A 21647-nucleotide genomic window follows, 5' to 3' on the forward strand; every position below is an offset into this window, starting at 1 on the left:
CTCCTCTGATACTGCCTAGCCTGCTGTGTTCCTCCAGCTCCACACTGATTTAATCGTGTTGTTATTATTATTACCTTTCTTCATTTTCTGTCTGGCTGTGTCTCCTGCATGACTTAGAGGTTGATACCAGGGTCATAGCTGTGGAAGGGCCACCTGAAGATGATCACAACTCATTCTTACCATTCCATCTATTGGTTCAGTGATATGCACCCCATAGGATTTAGATTGCATCTTCTAAATGAATCTGAAAGGTTTTTTTTGTTTGTTCATGGGATGCAGATATTGCCTGCAAGGCCAGCATTTGGGTAGTTCCTGGTGAACCACCTTAGTGAACGTCTGTAGCCCACATGTACAGCCAAGGTGCTCTTAGGGAGAGAGTTTCATGGAGTACTTTAGACTCACTCTGCTAAATTTTGTTTGGACATTGCAAGGATCCTTTCTCCAGTGTATATTATCTCCTCCCCATTTATTCTGCACACACTTCCAAATGAGAGGCTAAACCACCCCTCATTCTCACAGCATTGTCAATGCCACTCTTGAACCATCATCCAAGAGGTGCATAAGCTGAAGCACAGATTAATTCATAGGAAGAGGACTCCTCCTTGTGGGAATCTGCCTCACGTCTGCTCACTCCCTCCCCTACACCAGCTGCAGTAATTGCAGATAAGCTGGCATTTTATCACTGTAATGTGGTACATCACAGCAAACAACTGCCACCTTTTTCCAGCATCCCGTTCATGACCTTCTTCTGTAGCTGCCATTTTGGTGACACTGACCATTGTGCTCTTTTGTAATTGTGTAAAATACAATTGTAACGTTCCACATTGCTGTTGAACCCTAGAATTTTTCCATGTTCAACCTTGTTTGACGTTACCTGTGAATTAACTATCCGAATTGTTGTGCGTGTCCCCACATCAGATTCAAATCCTATGGTAGGTGCCCCATTGAACCTCAGAACGGCGTCATGGGCATCTGATAATAAGAGAAAGTGACAAGTAGATTCCAAATGTTTATTTCTGATTAGACGTTTGATCACTGAATAATCATGTGCAAATCCACAGGAAGGATATATCGGGAATGAAGTTGTGTGCAGTTCAATAAATGATTCAATGCTATAGCTGATCTGATAACACATGTGCATTGAAGTATTAAAGAAACTACATGTTATAGCATTATGAGTGCAATTATTTGCCAAATCTCGACAAGCAATAATCCAGTGTGTACACACCTTCAAAACAAAGTGTATCTTTAGAATATATTGATTCTGTAACTAAGAGATTAAATGTATTGTCAGAGGTTTAGATCATAATGCAGTCTGAAGATCATTTGGGGCAGACTCCCATCTTCCTGTGAATATTGGCAGGCTGGCCTTCTGTGTGTTTTGGGGCATCATTCATGCCCTACATAGATTGTTGGAGCTGGAAGTCAATAATGATCCAATCTATTCTCTTGCTTTCCAAGAACAGAATGCACTGGGAAGTTCTTAAAAAGGGGTGTCCTAGCCTCCACAGTGCAAGTGAAAGCATGATTTGGCAGCTTCCAATGGTGGACTAACTGAAAGCACAGAAGCAGAAGCATGTAAGGAACTGTTAGTGCATTTCTCCATCCCATGTAAAGGGTGTTGCAACATTCCTGAACTATATTTCGGGAGCCCACTAACACTGAGTTAGATGGTTAAGGACTTAATGATGTTTATCCTTAATTTCTCAGAATTCACTGCCATTTTTTTTTGCTTCTTAGACAATAAGGGAAAGTCAAATCTTCATTATTCATTTTGAGAAAAAGCAAAAGATATGGAGAGCCAAGAAATGACAACAACTTCCACTTAGCGCCATTAAGATGGGAAAGTGCCCAATCGTTGTACAGGAGGACAATCTAAAATGCACGCCAAGCCACAGATTAGAAAGGGTGGCCTAAAGGAGAAGTGAAGGCAGACAGCATGAGAGATTTCTGTGAGAAGTAGGTAGTAAATAAGAGGCTAAAACTGACAGCATGAGAATAAGAGTGAGAGAACAAGAAAATAAGAGGAAGAAAGGAGGAGAGATGAAAGAGAAAATATGAGAATGGAAAGGATAAATGAGAGAAAATGAGACAGACTGAGAGACAGGGACAAGAAAATAAAGATGCCTGGAATCTGCAATGGAAATAAGGTGATGAAAAAATCTGGCAAATGCCGTGCTAAACTTTAAAGAAAACTATCACTGTGCTATCTAAAGTGTAGTGGGAAGATATAAGAAGTAAATCAATACGTTCATTCAAATTAAAAGAATATCCAGGAAAAGGTTTACAAACATCAGGATCTCCCACCAGCTTTGTGTTGCAATTCTGGTGTCTACATTATCGGGAGCACCCATGATAACAGAACTGTAAAAATCTGAGAGTGTTCAGAATGTGCAAGAATGTAGAAGAGACAAATATAGTTATCTGGTAAATGTCAAAGTATGCATGTTCTGTACATCTCTTTTTCTGTTGCCTTACAACAAACGTTCCCTGCAAAATATCTCTGTCATTCATCTGTCATTCAAAATATATCATTCAATTTAATCCTTGACCACTGTCACCTTGAATAACCTATTTCCATATATTCAATAGGCTACATTGTTACATCTAAATTGAGTCAATAGGATTACATCCAAAAAAGTGGTCTGGTTGCATTCAGATTTAGTTCATTCCTTTGAAAGGCCTAGAATTGGGCAGGTAATTTGGTCTGATATTCTATCATGATTAGTGGCCAACTCAGTGCATTTTTCTTGAAATCTACACATTCATATCATCTTGTACTCAGGAATCTGTTGATGGTGATAACCATCCCACTATGTAGAATACTCATCTGTGATTTAAAAATATTTCACGCAAAAGCTAAGTAAGTTTAATGTTTACTTCTTACCTTGCATGCTGGATAATATTGGACACATATGAGAACTGATAACCAGAAAACACTCTTGTATCTATTTCAATACTATTCCTGCAGTTCCCAAACATACCAAGATGTCCAAATCATTTCTCTGCCATCTATAAATAAGTAATTCAGAATGATACAAGTTTCAGGGCCGAAAAAATTAAGTTTGTCCAAACCTGCATGAGTCAAAAGACTGATGTACTCAATACAGTAAGGTATACTTAATATTACATATCCATATCAAATATCCACTATTAAAACAATCTTTCATAAAAACATGAGAAAATTTTCCTTTAATATGATGTATGGCTAAATTTTGATTTACTCCATACATTTAATGCTTATTCTTCCTGATACTTCTTGCGTGCTTTGACTCCCAGAAATCCTAGGCTACAGATTTGGATAAGATTTTATACCTGTGAGTTTAAATTGATTCTGAGCCAACAATTTCAAAAATGATCAAGTCATCTGCTTTTGGTCAGCCAAGCAAGAACAGTGTGGGAAGACATTTCCAAACACTAAAAGCTTGTGCTGTGTTTAATGATCGTGTTTCCTAATCTCCAATTACACCTATTGAGAGATCAAAAGAATGAATCACTTGATAGGGAGCAGGGGCACTGAACACGTAGAATGCTAGTCTTTATATTTCAACCAGGTTGTCTGCAAGTGCTGCCACATTATTATTCTTAGTACCTGAATTTCTAACTCTGAAAGGAACCCTTTTTCTGGAGAGAGTTTACTTATCTATGCTACAAAACTGAGGTCAAATTTCAGCTTGCCTCACAGCATAAAATTGTCATTACAGATCAACCACTGGTTAAAAACACGATTTTTATTCTCATTGAAATCAGGGTGGCAAATTAAAAATCCATTACAATGATTCAAAATGTAAATTTCTTGATTTTAACAAAAATTAGTAGACAGATGGACTAACACCCTGATCAATTCTAGGCTTTCAAGCAGGAGTGATTTTGAGCAGTAAGGTCTTTGAGGGGAAAGTTTAGAGAGAAACAATTAATGGGCATGTGTCATTCAGCCGTGCCCATTCATACTGACCCAGGTAGTGTTTCTGCTCATGATGCAGCCGGCATTTTGTGTGCGGTTGAGTTGCTCATTGCTTGAGTAGAAGACACAAAGTTTAGAGAGCCTAACAGAAGTTGCAGCTAGCTTGTGTCACTGAACGTCAGCCTACACTTCTCGAAGAGATGGTGCTCTTTGACCAGAAAGAGTTGGAATTCATTGCACCTAGTGTCCACGATCTAGAAATTAAACTGAACAATGACACAGCATGGCAGATGCTGGACGCCAAGTCTCTCAACAGCAACAGATGCCTCTGTGCAGGAGATGGAAAGGAAGAGAACATTCCTCTATCTATAAAGGACCAGAAGCCTCTCAAGTTAAACTCAGAAATGGCATTTACCATCATAAACCAACAGCGTTAATTGCAATCCCACCAGTGGTTTAATGGCCTCTTGTAGTCAAGGTTAGTTAAACTTCTACGTTGAATGTCACTTTCTGCCAATAACACCTTATATTTTGTGCCATGCACTAAACCCCCAGGATTCACTCATCAGGTGTCTCTATTCATCATGTCTTGTTTGTCAGCCTGCTCTCCCTGACAGACTTGGCATTGTTGCAAGCCTCACTTTTGCTCACATTAGCAGCTTTTCATTCGCAACAACCAGAACCTCTAAACAAACTGCAGGACAAAGAACCACATAGCTGATGCTGGAAGCAGCTCATCAGTGGGGGCATGCCAGCCTGGAGATCCTCTTCCCAATGAGGAAACCATGCTCAACAACAGTAGGAACCATTACTGAGGTTATAACTAGCAGCAAGACTGAAAGAATTGAATGTGATGGTGGTGCATTGCTATCTCCTTCTCACATCCCATTTCCCCCTTATCTCAGATTCCCTCTCTGCAGATGGTGGAAGCATGTACCTTTAGTGTTTCTGCACTTACATCACTGAAACACTTCTCTTTAGAATAGCCACTTATTAAAGCAGTAACACAACAGCAAGAAAGGCAAGAGCAAGAAGAGACTAATGATGAAACCTCATCACTCAATCTTGTATTTGCAGCCATACACTGAAATACAGGGTAGCACAGAGACTGACTGGACTAGATTTTCACCATTATGCAGGAAGCTCAACACAAGAAAGTTCCTAATTTAGCAGATCCATCTCCATACAAATGTCCCCTCCCTGTGTATTTTGAGCACTGGTTAAAAGACTGCCATCTGTGGACTTCAGTGAAGCAGATTCAATGGAACACACTTCTTCAACTGGAGATGTACCATTCCTTGGTGGGGCTAAGGTAAGAAAATGGTTCCCTGAAAACCTTGGGTGGATCTCCTTGCCATACAGAAGGTCAAGGGATATGATACATCTAGCATCCAGGAGCAGGAGCCACTGCTCTGATGAGAACACTTGAAGTCAAAAGCAACAGGATCAAAGATAGAAGACAGAGGGTGGTGGTGGAGGGTTGCTTTTCAGACCAGAGGCCTGTGACCAGCGGTGTGCCACAAGGATCAGTACTGGGTCCACTGCTTTTTGTCATTTATGTAAATGATTTGGATGTGAACATAGGAGGTATGGTTAGTAAGTTTGCAGATGACACCAAATTTGGAAGTGTAGTGGACAGTGAAGAAGGTTACCTCAGAGTACAACAGGACCTTGATCAGTTGGGCCAATGGGTCAAGGAGCACCAGATGGAGTTTAATTTAGATAAATGAGGTACTGCATTTCGGAAAGGCAAATCAGGGCAAGACTTATACACTTAATGGTAAGGTCCTGGGGAGTGTTGCTGAACAAAAAGAGTTTAGAATGCAGGTTCATAGTTCCTTGAAAGTGGAGTCCCAGGTAGACAGGATAGTGAAAAAGGTACAAAAACAGAACAGAAGTTGCTGGAAAAGCTCAATCGGTCTGGCAGCACCTGTGAAGAGAAATCAGAGTTAATGTTTCGGGTCTGGTGACCCTTCCTTTTGAAAATGTAATATGGAAGCATTTTGAGTACAGCATTTAAATCAATGACAGTTCCAAGGATCTAAAATCTGTCTAGCTTTCAATTTCAGTGAAGACAAGGATTAGGCTTGTGTCTGGTTCCATAGGGTGAATGTATTCACAAATAACGAATTCCACCTTAACATTTCCCAGTCATGAGATAACTGGAATGTAATATGTACCAGGAGAAAGTGAATTGTCAGCTAGAATCTCTTTTCTTTGAACACACTGGGAGACAATGTTTAGGAGCTTGTACAGCTTGGGTTAGACAGGACAAATGAGGTTTAATGAAGGGTCTTTGGGAGTGATGGGTACTCAATGTCTAATGGAGAGTAGTCTGAGCATGGTGGGAATTACAGCTGGGAAAAATATTAGCTTGGGAGTGCAAGTGGCTAGAACCCCTCCTGCTCCACCATTACACAAGGAATACTGGAAAAGAGATTGCTTCTTCCATGCAGCAGTCTTCCCATTTTGCTGGATTTCCTGAGCCAATGTGGCCAGTATTGCAGCTGATAAAATCTAAGCCATGTATTACACTAAAATATTTCATTGAGCAAATCACCTCCCAGGACAGGCCTGATTTCTCTTCAGCCCCTCCCAACAGCCCATCTTGTTTCTGTTAAAACCAGAAGTAGGCACGTGTCAAGATGGGTTAGGTTTTGACTTGAGGCTTTTAAAATTTTGTGTTTGGACTTAACATTAGCCCAAAGCTGAAGCTATACAGAACCAGAAGACACTAAATTCTTTTCCTTGATCAATTTAAAATGAATGACAAATGGTGGACTCCAAGGTATGGGACCTCAAAGTAAAATGACGAATCAGGGATATGCTTCAATTTGAACAAGATTCATGGATGGAGCTTCAAATGCATAATTTTCATTTGAACTTTAATACTCTCAAAAGATTTACACCTCCTGTAGCCTGAACTTGCACTGAGTAGTAAGATAAATGATGAATTAGCTGCCTTCATATGAACTCCTTTACTATGAGACTCAATGATTTTGAATTTGTTGCAACATCAACATAATTACATACATTGTAAATGTTTCTGAGTCAGAGCTGCCAATCTTGCCACTCTTGATGTCCTTTAAAGCATCCCATATTTCTGATTAGAATACTCCCAGCAATATCCCCAGAAACATTTAAAATACCAGAAGTGATGACGTAATTGTCAAAATTTCCCTGAAAATCTGCACTGGAACTGTGATTACATCACAAGTTGAGAGGAATATCTGGTCAATCACGATCTACAAATAAGTGGGACTGAGCAACTCAAACCTTAGCTCACCAAAGCACAAGAAGGATTCCTGACTCTTACTAGATGTCACTTCACATGAAAGCAAAACGTTAATTGTATGAGTTATTTCCTTAGAATGAACAAAATCATGAGGTAATGAAATGAGGATATTATATCAAATCCAGACCAATATATTGGCATGCTCAATGAATTGTTCATAGAAATATTAACCTGAGGGAGTTTTTCTCCAGTTGGCAAATAGAAGGGTTTTTTTGGTCCATTTTTAGGCAGCTTCAAAAGTGGAAAGAATTTGAGTCATTCATCAGGAAATTGTGAGCAGGTTTCTCTGCCTGAATAAAAAATAGACTTCAAGGGCTCAGTATACTTGCTCATTTGCAGTACTTTCTGTTTTAACATGACTACTTATGCCACAGTTTGGCACTGTGAGACAATCTTTACATTTTTGCCACTTGATTGGCTATAAACATGGGGTCTTTCAGCCAAAGGACTTTTGTTGAATTAAACATCTTATCCCAGCAAACAGGCACTGCAGATCAAAAAGCAAATCAAGCACACAAATACACAGATTGGGGTCCTGAATGATCTACTTCTGCACCTAGTCTGCTCAACCCTTCAGTGATATTAAGGCTGTTCTGATTGTGGCCACAGCTCCACATTTCTTGCATGAACCAGATAACCCGCAGTTCCCTTGTTCATCAAGAATCTGCCTTAAAATATTCAATAACTGGCTCCACTGTTGTGTTGGGCAGAGAACTCTGACAGAAAACTTCTTCCTTATCTCTGTGGTAAATGGAACACCCCGTATTTGCAAACCATGTCTCCAAGATTTAGTCTCTCCCACAAGGGGAGACATAATTTCTGCATCAACCCTGTTAAGTCCCTTCAGGATCTTGTACATCTAAATAAGTTCAGCTTTTACTCATCCAAACTTAAATGTATGCAGTTACAGCATGTCCAACCTTTCTCCAAAAGCCTATGTGCTGTCCAAACCTCTCCACACTATTGTGTTACCCAATACCATAAACTATTACCTTGCAGAGTTACTCGTGATATGGCACCTTGTCAAATGCCTTTTGTAATTCTAAACACAGCATATCCACAGCTTCCCTTGTATCCGTATTACTTGTTACTTACTTGAAAACTTCATTAAGTTAGTCAAGCATGATTACCTCTCCACACAACTATACTGACTCAACATGAAGGGACTGTGATTTTCTAAATGCCTCACTATATCCTCCTCCATACAAAAAATACATTTCACAATGACACAGATGTTAGTCCAACTGATCTACAGTTTCCTGATTTCTGCCTCACCCCCCACTACCTTGTACAAAGGAATCACAATGGCCTTTTTCCAATTTGATGGGGCCTTTTCAGAACTCAGGGAATTTTGGAAAATTAATGCCATACATTTACTATTTTAGTAGTCACTTGTTCTAAGAGCCTATAATGAAGTCCATCAGCAGCTGGGGACTCATCAGTAATTATTCTAATAGTTTTCTCAGTACTTTTTTCTTGGTGAATGTAATTATTTTAGATCCCTTCCTTTCTTTCATTTCCTTGTCCACAATTATTTCTGGAACATCACTCCTTTACAAGGAATACATGCAAAATATCTGTTCAATCCATCTGCCATTTCTCTATTTTCCACTATTAATTCCCCAAAATCATTGCCTAGAAAACCTAGCTCATTTTACTGTTACTTTTCAAATTTAAGTACCTGTAGAAACTCATTTTTTTTGTTTCAAGCTTTCTCTCTTGCTCTAATCTATTCCTGCTAATTAATCTTTCAGTAACTTTATTAGTATTCTGTCTAATTTTCGTACTTGTCACTCATCTTTGAAGAATTATATGCTGTTTCTTTCAGTTTGATACTTTCTTTAACCTCCTTCGTTAGCCATAGATAGTGTGTCCTTCCCTTAGAATCTCTCTCACTGGAATGTACCTTTCTGTTTATTCTGAAATACCTACAAGAATGTATCATTATATCATTACTGCCTTGTCTCTAAATCTGGTTGTTTGTTCACTTCAGCCAGCTTTATCTTCATGCTCTCATAATTATCCTTATTTATGTTTAAAACATTAGTCTCACATCCATTCTTATGTCCCACAAACCTGAATGTGATATTTTAATCATATTATGATCTCTGCTACCTAGGGGCACCTTCACGACGAAGCCATTAATTAATCCTGTCTTGTTGCACATGATCAGATCTAGTATAACCTATTCTTTGGTTAGCTCAAGAACATAATGTCTAAGAAACCATTCTGTTAACACGCATAGGACTCATCATCCAGACTTTGTTAATCTGATTTTGTCCAATCTATATGTAGATTACAATCACTCAATTATTATCATATCTTTTTTCAGAAGTTCCATTATTTCTTCCGGTACACCCTGTTCAAATGCGTTGTGACCGTTAGTAAGGGCCGATATACTATTCTCAAGGGCAACTTCTTACCTTTACTCTTTGTCATCACGACCCAAACTGATTCTACAGAACTGAGGCTATCCCTCTCTACTGTGCCAATGTTGTCCTTAATTAGCAAAGCCACAGCTCCAATCTTTTCCAGCTTCCTATCTTCCCTAAACATCATGTACCCTTGAATATTCAGATTCCAGTCTTTGTTATCTTGCAGGCATATCTCTGATGGCATCCAGATCAAACATCTTTGTACACTCTGCCTCACTCAGTTTTCTTATTGCTACATGGCTTCCTTGCCTTGTTGTCTCTATCACATATAAGCAAAGCATCCTAGACTTTTTAACAAAGGAACAGAGACTCAATAAGTGTAAAGGTAATCTAAATAGAACAAGTAGATAATGTATGGAGCAAGCTAATTTCACTGAATATCTGAAAATCAAATTTTATGATCTGACAAGTTCGGAGAAGTCAAATTTCATGCAATTTGATCTTAATTTTGCTAACAAAAATCAGCAAAGTAAACAGTGCACAAATTGTGCAGGTTTTGGTAAGTCAACTAGCCTCGATAAAGAAGTCAGATATTTTAGTGTCTGATCTTGTTGAATTCTAAGGGGATCAGGTGACAGTGACATCAAATCCATATAATTAGTGCAGGCTTTACTAATGCACTGCCCTAACAATTGACAAAATGACAAGATGTAGGAAAATACCATGTATTCATTCTTGTTAAAAAGTATGCTGTCCGCTTTAAATATGTGTGTAAGAATACTGAGAAGGTTCCAATCTGGTGCTGGGATTTGTTATCAGTGTAGTGTATACTAGTCACCTCTCTCTCTAATGAGAGAGCAGCCTATGGTCTGGGAGCTTACATTAGTGTATGACCACTCTCCAGTGTCCAATTGTGAATTGACATTATTTCAACACAATGGGGACACATTACAGGAACATACTGTGCTTTCTTTGCTTATAAATGCAATCGAACTGAATCAACAAGTATCTGCTTGTTTTGCACTTGTTATAAAATTCAAGTGGACCTGAATCATAGGAACTGCAGCTGTACAAAGCCTCACAAATAAATATAATTCTGGTCAAAACAGACACAACTCCAGTTTCACTTCTACATCCTTTTTCACTTTTGCTTCCAGGATCTGCCCATGAATCGGAAGTGATAGAGGTCAGAAGATGATCATTTTAGCTGCTGACAGCAAACAGTTACAATAGTGGCTTGCATTGTGCTGTTATTCAATCTCTTTGCTGCTGCAGGCTGTGCCAAGATACTGCGTGCCACTATGAGCTGTTGCTGCTTTTCACTCTTGGATGTTTCAACCCTTTCTTCTTAATGCCTACCCACAATCCATTCTGGCCTAACATCCCATTTAGAGGCTTCAGGGGCCCCCAAACTGAAAATGAGATGTTGTTCTTGGAGCTTCACAGATAGCTCTGTGATGTACAATGCTCCTCAGACAGCTGTTCTCTCTACCTTCTGAGGTCCACACTCACTGTCATGTGTCACCATGTGCATGTTCTAGACCTCTCTCTCCATCCACACTACCTCACGCTGGCTTACAGCTGCATACCTCCCAGTTTCACTTCATTCTCTGGCTCATTCCATGTTCTATCAAGAAACCTTTTCTCTTCCTTTCAGGCATTAAGGAACACCAGCTGCAACAACTCAAGAGATACCCAAGCCCTTCTGGAACCTTCCTCCCCTCCCCTTCCGTCTGATTCTATCCCTTGTCCCAACACCACCTCCTGTCATGTATTCACTAGCCCTTCTGACCTTCCGCTCTCTGATGGTGCATGTTCTGTAACTCAGCAAAGATCACACATTTATCCCCCCGCATCCCCACTTCAATGAATTTCGGGCTATAGATGACACTGAAGTTTTCTTTACTTGTCTTTGCCTCCATGCCTATTTCTTAGGACAGGAGTCCTTTTCCTATTTCACAGATGCCTTCACCCACCTCCAACACTCTCCTTCCACCTGGACCCCTCCCTCTGGCCTTTTACCTGTACTCAACTTATTCACAGAGAACTGAATTGGTAGCCTCAATTTCTCTGCCCCCTTCACTCATTCCAACCTATCCCCCCAGGAACTGACTGCACTCTTGTGCTCCCAGATCCAATCCTGACTTTGTAATCAAGCCTGTTGACAAGGGTGGGGTTGTTGTTGTCTGACGTACTGATCTCTACCTTGAGAAAGCAGAGCACGAGCTCTTCGATTCCTCCTTCTATCTCCCCCTAGACCATGACCCCATTATCAAGCATCAGGCTATTGTGTCCACGATGTCACCAACCTCATCTTGTCTGGGATCTCCCCGTGACAGCCTCCAAGCTGACAGTCTCCCAACCCCATACAGCCCGCTTCTACATTCTCCCCGAAATCCACAAATAGGACTGTCTGGGCAAACCCATTGATTCCACCTGCTCCTGCCCCACAGAACTCCTTTCTTTCTACCTGGATTCTATGCAATCCCTTTACATATCTATCCTCCATCAGGATGGTGTCAGGGCTCTCCAGTTCTTCCTGGCAAAATGGTCTGAACTCTTCCCATTCACCATCACCCTCTTCTGCCAACCTGAGCTCACCTTCACTTTAAAAACTTCTCCTTTAACTCCTCTCACTTTCTTCAGGTCAAAGAGGTGGCCATGGGTACCCATATGGCTCCCAGTTATTGCCTGCCTCTTTGTGTGGTACATGGAACATTCCTTGTTCCAGTCCAATTCCAGTCCCCATCCACACACTTTCCCCAGTATATCAATGACATCATTTGTGCTGCCTCACCCTTTCATCTGGAATTGGAAAAGTTTATCAATTTGCTTCCAATTTCCACCCGGCCCTCATCTTCACCTGGTTCATCTCTTACTTCTCCTTTCCCTTCCTCAACACCTGTTTCTATTTCTGGGAATGGCCTCCAACATATGCTACAAACCCAATGACTTCCACAGTTACCTGGATTATACATCCTCACATCCTGATTCAGTTTTTCACGTCCTCTACCTCTCCATACTCTCCTATTTATCGTATATTCCCTTGCCTTGTTTACCCTCCCCAACTGCACTACTTCAGACTTCTCTAGATTGGGATCACAATTAGAATTCAATGTGGGATTCAGGGAAATTTGGCTGTCTGGATACAGAATTGGCTGTCCAATAGAAGACAGAAGGTGGTAGTAGATGGAAAGTATTCAGCCTGGAGCTAGCTTGGTGACCAGTGGTGTTCCGCAGGGATCTGTTCTGGGACCTGTGCTCTTTGTGATCTTTATAAATGACTTGGATGAGGAAGTGGAAGGGTGGGTTAGTAAGTTTGCCAATGACACAAAGGTTGGTGGAGTTGTGGATAGTGTGGGGGGCTGCTGTATGTTGCAACGGGACATTGACAGGATGCAGAGCTGGGCAAAGAAGTGAAAGATGGAATTCAACCCAGAAAAGTGTGAAGTGATTCATTTTGGAAGGTCAAATTTGAATGCAAAATTGAGGGTTAATGGCAGGATTCTTGGCAGTGTGGAGGAACAGTGGGATCTTGGGGTCCATGTTTATAGATCCCTCAAAGTTGCCACCCAATTTGATAGTGTTGTTAAGAAGGCGTGTGGTGTGTTGGCATTCATTAGTGGGGGATTGAGTTGAAAAGCCACAAGGTTAAGCCGCAGCTCTATAAAATTCTGGTTAGATCACACTTGGAATATTGTGTTCAGTTCTGGTCACCTCATTGTAGGAAGGGTGTGGAAGCTTTAGAGAGGGTGCAGAGGAGATTTACCAGGATGCTGCCTGGACTGGAGGGCAGGTTTTATGAGGAAAGGTTGAGGGAGCTAGGGCTTTTCTCATTGGAGCGAAGAAGGATGAGAGGTGACTTGATAGAGGTTTACAAGATGATGATAGGCATAGATAGAGTGGATAGTCAGAGACTTTTTCCCAGGGCGGAAATGGCTATCATGAGGGGGCATAATTTTAAGGTTATTAAAGGAAGGTATAGGGGAGATGTCAGAGGTCAGTTCTTTACACAGAGAGTGGTGGGTGCATGGAATGCACTGCCAGCGTGGTAAAAGAGTCAGATACATTAGGACATTAAAGCAACTCTTGGATAGGCACATGGATTATAGTCAAATGAAGGGTATGCAGGTTAGTTTGATCTTAGAATACGATAATAGGTCGGCACAACGTCGTGCGCTGAAGGGCCTGTACTGTGCTGTACTGTTCTATGTTCTATGTTCTAATTACCCTATTTCTACCTACTCATAATAAACCATGTCTATCAAAACTATTGATATCATTGCATGATTGATTCCCACCCTCTTCACTATCAACAACTCAGCCAATTTTTGTGTCATTTGCAAATGCCCGATAATGCTGCCCTCATTTTTGTCTAAATCATTGATAAAAGCACAAACAACAAGGCACACAGTACTGAGCCCAGTGGAGTACCACTGTAAACCACATTTTATTCACAAAAATAATGTGTTGCAATTCACTAGCATTGGTAAGACTGCAAACCCTCAAATACAAATCTAGGCAGTAAAGCTGCAGAATGCTGTTTGACCTGAGGAGTTCTAGCTTCAAACTCAAATCTTCCTTAACATTACAGACCTGAGCAAAATAATGTATTACTATGTTATGGTTTCTCATCCCATATAATACTCATGAACTAGAAAAAAGATTCAAGTGGAAGAGAATCTGTCTCTCCAACATTTTCTATTTTTGTTATAAAGATTTCAAGTCATTTTGTCTGCAATCACCAACAGTTGTTAATCTGCTGATGTGCAAAGTTAATCATTATCTTCACAGAATGGCAGTCTTCACTCTGTCATTCTAGTTTGCTAGCCTTCACAAGTTTATTATTCTAGTCTGAAAGAAAAATTCACAAAGCATTACCAATGAATCTTGACAGTGAGAGGATTTGTGTTAGACTCACCTATTTCCCTTCCAAGCCTCGACCGGAGGATGGAGCCAGCTGATGCCACAACAGCACAAGTATTGAATGGGCCAAGTGCTTGCGTAAGGTTCTTGTTTGGAATGTACTTTTGCCAGTCGGGGGTAGCGAAGGACTCATCTCCAAATTCAATGGATGCTACTTGGACTCGCTGTTTCAGTTCACATAACAGTTCTTTGCTGCTGAGTTTCTTCAACTTTCTTTTTCCGGTGAAGTTCACAGCATATTTATTCATAGAGACGTAATTGTTTTTGACATTCTGTAGGCGCCGGTTGAGGTTGTTTGAAGAGCTGTCTTCATTCCAAATTACCCATGAATTCCATCGCTTATTAAGTAGGAACTTTTGCTTTGTGGATTTCGGTGCTGTATTGGAAACTATTGTTGTTTTCTTCAGTTGCTGAATCCTGGATAAATGTCTGGTCACGACTGCTGGGTGCAGAAGATTCTTTGAAACAGTTGTTTCTTGAAACTGGATTTCTGATTTCCTGAACCCTTTCTCTGTGCTGTTCTTCAAAATAATTCCAGAATATATCTGACCTTTCTGTTCTGCCTCAAAAGATTTCCAAAGAGAATTTTGGGTGAAATATTCATGATTGGGCCCAACTACATCCTCTTTACCTCGCAGTATATCCTGTACACCCCAGTGAATCAAATTGTGTCGGAGTCTCTCGGACTCTGTGCTGTTTAATCTATTTTTGAGCAATAGGTTTTCTTTCCGAAAGCATATCTTGTAGAATACCATGGAGAGGCAGAGGACTGTGCAACTTGTGAAGAAGAATATTTTCTTCACAGTCCCAAGTCTGTGTCGAGCCATATTAATCCGCAGATATATTCAACCTATCTCTTGTCAGATAGTCAGGAGACCTGCAAAACAAAGCAGTCACACAGTTAAAAGATTCCCTCTACTCATTTTAGTTGCTAATCTTAAGAAGCCCAAGCAATTGACATTATCTCCTGACTGGTTGCACGAAATCTGTACTTTGGAACAAGTGGCACGTGTACCATACTAGCATCAAAACAAAAGAGCATTAAGGAAATTAGCATTTTATCAACAACTGTTTGTGGTATCAGCTCAATTCAAATGATAGCACACCTCTCTGAGTTATAAATATTTTGGATAAATTATTAACACAATTGAAAGAGAAAAAAAAAGAAAAATGAAGCTTACAATTTTGAACAAAAGCAAATTTCTTTAATACTCTCTGTTTCGCCAGAAGAACAAAGTGGGTAAAATTTCCACAGTTGACGGATGGTTAATTGAGCAACATGTTAATGTACAAATGTTTCCATTCAATTTCAAATAAATTTCTTGTGCAGTCATGGTCGTACGTGGTAATATCACTGGACTCATAACCTGAAGGCCCAGCCTAACGGTCCTGGCACAATAAATTCAAATCTCACCATGGAATTTAAATACAACTAGTACATTTGGAATTGAAACTTGTCTCAGTAATAGTTACTATGAAACTACCTTGATTGTTGTAAAACCCCACTGGGTTCACAAATGTTCTGTAGGAACAGAAACTATTTGGCCTACATGTGACTGCAGGCCCACAGCAATGTGGTTGACTATTAACTGCCCTCTGAGGTGGACTTGTGTTCAGTGCAAGGACAATTAGGGATTGGCAACAACTGCTGGCTTTTCCAGTAACACCCACCTCCCAGAAAATAATAAAGAAAAAGGCCCCAGACAAAAGCTGCTCTCTGAAATTGGAGTGAGGGAGAGGGATCTCACCAAGCTGGAGGTTTGAAGAAAACCTACTGTTACTTAAAAGAAACAGAACTGAATGAAACTGCAAGCGCATAACAAGAAAAAAACAACTTTGGCAGATGTTACAAGAGTACTATTCAAAGCAAATATATCACTAACAGCACCACTACCTTTCTTCCAGATGTGAACCATTTCATGGATATGGTGTTCTGGAAAATAAAAGGGTTCAACCATGTGTCTGGCATCCTATTTCTTCTGTTCAGAGGTTAATCTGCTGAAAACCCTTGTCTTTTTCTGATTACATGCACCTTCATGAACTATTTGCGTTCCTCCACCCTGTAGAAAGACTGTTCCCTTTCACTGTTCTCAAATGAAACACTAGTTTGTCAATTCAAAGATTACAACAGCATTATCATTATAAACATCAACCTTTTTTAAAATTCATTCGTGGATTATGGGTCTTGCTGGGCTAGAGTCTATTGTCCATCCCTAGTTGCCCTTGAGAAGGTGGAGAAAAGCTGCCTTGAATCACCACTGTTAGAGTGTAGGTAGATTTTGTTTGGATTTGATTAGGGGCAGAGAATGAACTGAGAGTTAAAATCACTTGGGTCACATGTTGTTGTGTTCAGTGGAGGGTTTAGCATTACCTCACACCCCACAGACCCACTTCTAACAACTATTCATCCAAGTTACCGCAAGATTCTGGCAAACATGGAAGGAAGGGCAAACTTTAAAGGGAAAACAAATTAACTAACGTTTAAATATTTTCCTTTCTATCCTTCAGATCTATCACTGCTTTTAATTCCTTGGAAACTCACTTCCTCTCCAATATCCACTCTAGCCAAGATCCTGATGCAATGAATTCTATATATTCTTTTTATTGGATTATCATCTATAAAAAGTTAGTTCTCACCATTCAAGAGGTTCTACCTCACTGTTAATAATTACTGTTTCACTGATTTACTTGTAAAAGACCCTACCATTCTTCATGTTTTATTAAGTTTCTTCTCTAACTTTCTCCTAGCCCACACATAATCATTTTTCTTATTTTCTTATTTCTAATCCAAATTAGCTTTATTCACCCTTAAGTGATCTCCAATTTGCATTTATCTACGGCATCCAGTAAACACCAGCAATTCTTCTGTATCTCCCTTTAATTTAAAAAAAACTCAGTCAGCTTTAGTCAACTGTAGCTCTTTTATATTCTAATTTCAAACCTTTTAATTTCCTTTTACATTCCCAACGATTTTCTTTATCATACTCCTCCTCTTATGACTATCTTTTTTCCAATTTAACCCTGTATTCTCTGAATTTTGATTAGTTTTCAATTGTATCCTGAATGCTCCTTCTTCTGTTTTATTTTAATTTCTACGTCCTTTGTCCTCCAGGAAGCTTTAGTTTGGAAGCCCCATTGTTTCTTTTTATGGAAACACGTTTGTTATGTACTTGAGCCATTTCCACTTTAAAGGGAGTTTATGGCTCATTTCCTAATGTGTTCCTTTCATTAATTACTTTATGACCATCACTATCCAGAAGTCGCCCACTGTATCACATATCAGTTACCCTGTTTCATTCCACAGACTAGATCCATCACTTCTCTTTCCTTATCGGACTAGAAAACTATTGATTAATAAGTTTCCTTGCGTGTATGTTAAGAATTGATAACCTTTTTTACCTTTTATTCTGTTTTTGCCCCCGAGTTCATATTAAGAGAACTGAAGTTCCCTATTTCGACTAAGCTCCATTTTTTTGTATTACCCTGGAACTTGCCCAGATTCCCTCCTCTATCTCCTTCTGACTGTTTCGTAAAAAGTAAATACCCAGCAACATAACCGTTCCTTTTTCTGTACCTATCTCCAATGAAATAGCTTCAGTCTTTGCATCTTTTTGTACATTATTACTATGTAAAAATGTAGGTTTTCCTAATTAATATTTTCTTCACAGCCCTGTCTTTTTTGCCATGTATCCTGAATACATTGTAGCAGGAAATATTCAGTTTGCAATCTGGCCCACATCAAGTCTGTTACAGTCACTATTCCAATTTGTCACTTGCACCTATAGCTGATTAATCTGATTTATATTCCTTGACATGCCAGCACTGTATGCAAAGCTGCTCTGTTTCATCCCTACACCGGTTTCCTTCTTTTTCTAAAATAGTATTTGTGCTCTTGTCATTTGTGTCTCAATGCTTTCTACACCTTGTCGCTCCTTCCTCTTGGCATCTTTTCACCATCAAATGTTCACTATTCACAATATTCACATGTTCACAATACTAGAAGAATACAACATGCTATAAACTGACCGTAAGTGAGGGAATTCATTAGTTACACCTTTGATTCTCATTTGCATATTCAAGAATTTTGTTAGGTTTACTGCCCAAATGTCAACTTTCGTCTTACTGAAACATATAAGATGCTGAAAAGACTTCCCAGGATATATGCTGAGAGAACGTTTCCCCTCAAGGAGGAGTCTAGAACACAAGGCAGAGCCTTCCTTTCCTGGAGGTGGCAGAAAGATGGTGAGCAAGATACATTAATTGGGCAAGATGCCAAAATTCACTTGCCTGCTGACAGGCTAAAGCTTGGCAATGCAGTTCTCCAACCTCAGTGATCGCAGGTGTTGGAAAGCCTTTCTGTATGTATTTACACCTCATCGAGCATTCACTTCCAATTACTTTCTTCCCAGTTGAGTCGTTCATCCATACAAATACCCAACTGCACTTTTGAACATTGTGCTTGGCCTCCTTCATATTGTCCTAGACTTGACAGTATGTACCAGCTGCTTTGTTTTAAAGGTGTCAGAGGACAGTCAAAGCAGCAACGGTGAGTAGCGTGTCTAGGGAGCAAAATCAGCAAAAGGGAGGGTCAGTCCGTGCACAATAGTGAGGCAGTGTCTGGAGAAGGCAGGGGTGGTGTCCAGGGAAGGGTGGTGCACTGTCTGACCAGGGGTAGAAGGGCAGACCTTGCAGCGTTTTCTGTCCTATCCAGGAAGAGGAGATGGAGAGGGGGAGGGGTAGTGTGCAATTGGACAGTAGCTGGCACGGGAGAGTCTCAGGCCCTTGTTGCAGGAAACCCATGTCTGGGGAAATGTCTGGTGATGGGGGGTCAAAGAGGGTATACTGACAGTCATAGCAGGGAGTTGGACATGGTAGGGTGGGAGCTGGAAGATCACAATCAGCAATCGTATGATTTTGAGGGAGGTCAGGAGGCTGGGCATGAGGAAGCGCAGTCACACATGCTGTGGGGGTTGCTGGGTTTGTAATGAATATTAGTAATCAGCCAGTTGCTGGAAATGGGAGACCTGAGAATTCTAAAAATGGAAGGGAAATATCAGAGATGGATGACGTAAAGTGGAACAGATGGATGGGATTTAGAAGGGAAAATGATAAAGTTTTCTCTCACACCTCGTTTCCTGTAAGGACTACATTCCATTCCCACAATTTTTCAGTCTCTGTTGTATTAGTTCTGAACATCCTATCTTGCACAACAATGCTTCTAACATGCCATTCTTGTGCCTCACCAGAGGATTCTAACCCTTGAAACAGACCCTCAACTGTGTTCAAGCCATTTCCCACACTTTTCCCCTTCCCCTTCCAGAACTATGATACGTTCCACTTATCCACACTTTCCACCCCACCAACCTCCCTATTCAGAGGAGAGTCCTTCACTATTTCTACCCCACTAGCACGACACCAGTCTCAAACACATCCTCCATTCTTCTGTCAGAATTCTGAAGGACTGTTTGCTTTTATAACATTCTGATTCTCGATCATTCCCAACAGCTCATATTCTCCTGTAGCACCTTCCCTCACAAATACAGGAAGTGAAACATTTGCCTTTTTACCTCCTCTGTCATTGTCCAAGAATCCAAAAACCCCTTTTCATCTCATCTACTGCGTTGAGAGCTCACAACGCATTTTCCTCCATTCTGAAGACCAAACATATATTGGATAACCACTCATTTCACAAGCATGGCCATGAACTTCTGGTTGCTTGCTATTTTAATACACCATCCTGATCTCATGCTCAAGTTTCTGTCGTTGGGGACCTTGCTGCGATATTCCAGTGAAGCCCAACACCAGCTGGAGGAACAGCACCGAATTTTCTGCTTAAGCACTTTACACCCTTCAGGACTCAACATTGAACTCAATAACTTCAGACCATGAACTCTGTCCTCCACTTTGACTACTTCCCTCCATCCCTTGTCCAACTTTCTTGGCTTTGTTTACAGCAGAGCCGAGCTACATTCTGATTTTAACATCCACTCTGGAACTTTCCCAATTTTCTACAATCCATACCACTCCGTTGGTTCCGTTACATCTGTGATCTCTCATTTACCTTGCTCTCTAACCCTTTTTCTGACCTTCCTTTCTGTTCTATTTGCTCCTCTCCACCTTGATTAATGTAATTAAACTCGCCACTTTTCGACATCTCTTCAATTCTGAAGATGATTAATATCAAACTTGAAATGTTAACTTTGTTTTTCTCCACAAATGTTGCCAGATCTACCCAGATTCTCCAACACATTTTGTTTTTCTTCCTGCAGATCTCCAGCATCGCAGTGCTTAATTATGTTTGTTTTCATGTTATGGCTTTTGGAAAAGAGTTGCCTGGGGAAACAGCCATTGCATTATCTTCGAGACATAGTTTCCAATAAGCAACGTGTTGCATCTTCTTTTGTTAGCTTAAATATAGCAAACCCTTCTTAACTGGTACTGTAATCACTCAAAAGTGTTAAATTGCATTGACAAACCCTGCTTTTCCATTACGTATGCACAATTACACTGGCAGAACCTGTATACTCCCAGGACCATGGCCTCCTGAAGCGAAAAAGAATTGTAGGTCTGGCTTCAGGTCAGCAGGAGGCAGATTAGGTGCACAATCGCTGGATCATGCTTCCCAGTTCTTCTGCATTCTGTCAGATGTGACGAGTCATCTTATTCTTTCATTAGCTTGCAAATACCATCCTTTTATCTGCACAAGTTACAAGTTACTGGACCTCGTTGAGCGTTGTATTCATATTGCTGCTTTACAAGCATATGGGGAGGACAGATGAGAAGGCATGGTCCTGGGATATGTGTGTAGAGTGGGATTCAGCTGGCAATAGCTCGCTGACTGGTTTGTACAATTCTGACCAGTTGTGACTGCCAAAGGTCGTCAGCCTGACACAACTCTCTGATTGGCTCCTGGCCAGCTGTGCAACTTATGCGTGTGAATGATACAGTGGCAAAAGATTTTCCAGATTGTAAGACGCCAAGTTTTACTTCTATCTCAGGCCTGGAGGTAGTCAACAAGGTGCAGGGCTGGATGAACACAGCAGGCCAAGCAGCATCATAGGAGCAGAGAGGCTGACGTTTCGGGCCTAGACCCTTCATCGGAAAAGGGGGAGGGGAAGGGGGTTTTGAAATAAATAGGGAGAGAGTG

At 40.5% G+C, this 21647-nt stretch overlaps 1 protein-coding gene across 5 annotated transcripts in view; it reads right to left on the reverse strand.

Annotated features, from left to right (window-relative positions):
- LOC109918596 (beta-galactoside alpha-2,6-sialyltransferase 1) overlaps positions 1–21647 on the reverse strand; it is a 120324-nt gene that overhangs the window by 19524 nt on the left and 79153 nt on the right. For all 5 annotated transcript variants that reach the window (XM_048604358.1, XM_048604357.1, XM_048604360.1 and 2 more), the window contains 2 exons: positions 14496–15377; positions 875–972 (listed from right to left, as the gene is read on the reverse strand). In XM_048604358.1, the coding sequence (XP_048460315.1) occupies positions 875–972; positions 14496–15327 (930 nt within the window). In that variant the 5' untranslated portion in view covers positions 15328–15377. The remainder of the gene's footprint in view (positions 1–874; positions 973–14495; positions 15378–21647) is intronic.

This window comes from Rhincodon typus, chromosome 13, assembly GCF_021869965.1.
Source record: "Rhincodon typus isolate 14 chromosome 13, sRhiTyp1.1, whole genome shotgun sequence".
NCBI lineage: Eukaryota > Metazoa > Chordata > Chondrichthyes > Orectolobiformes > Rhincodontidae > Rhincodon > Rhincodon typus.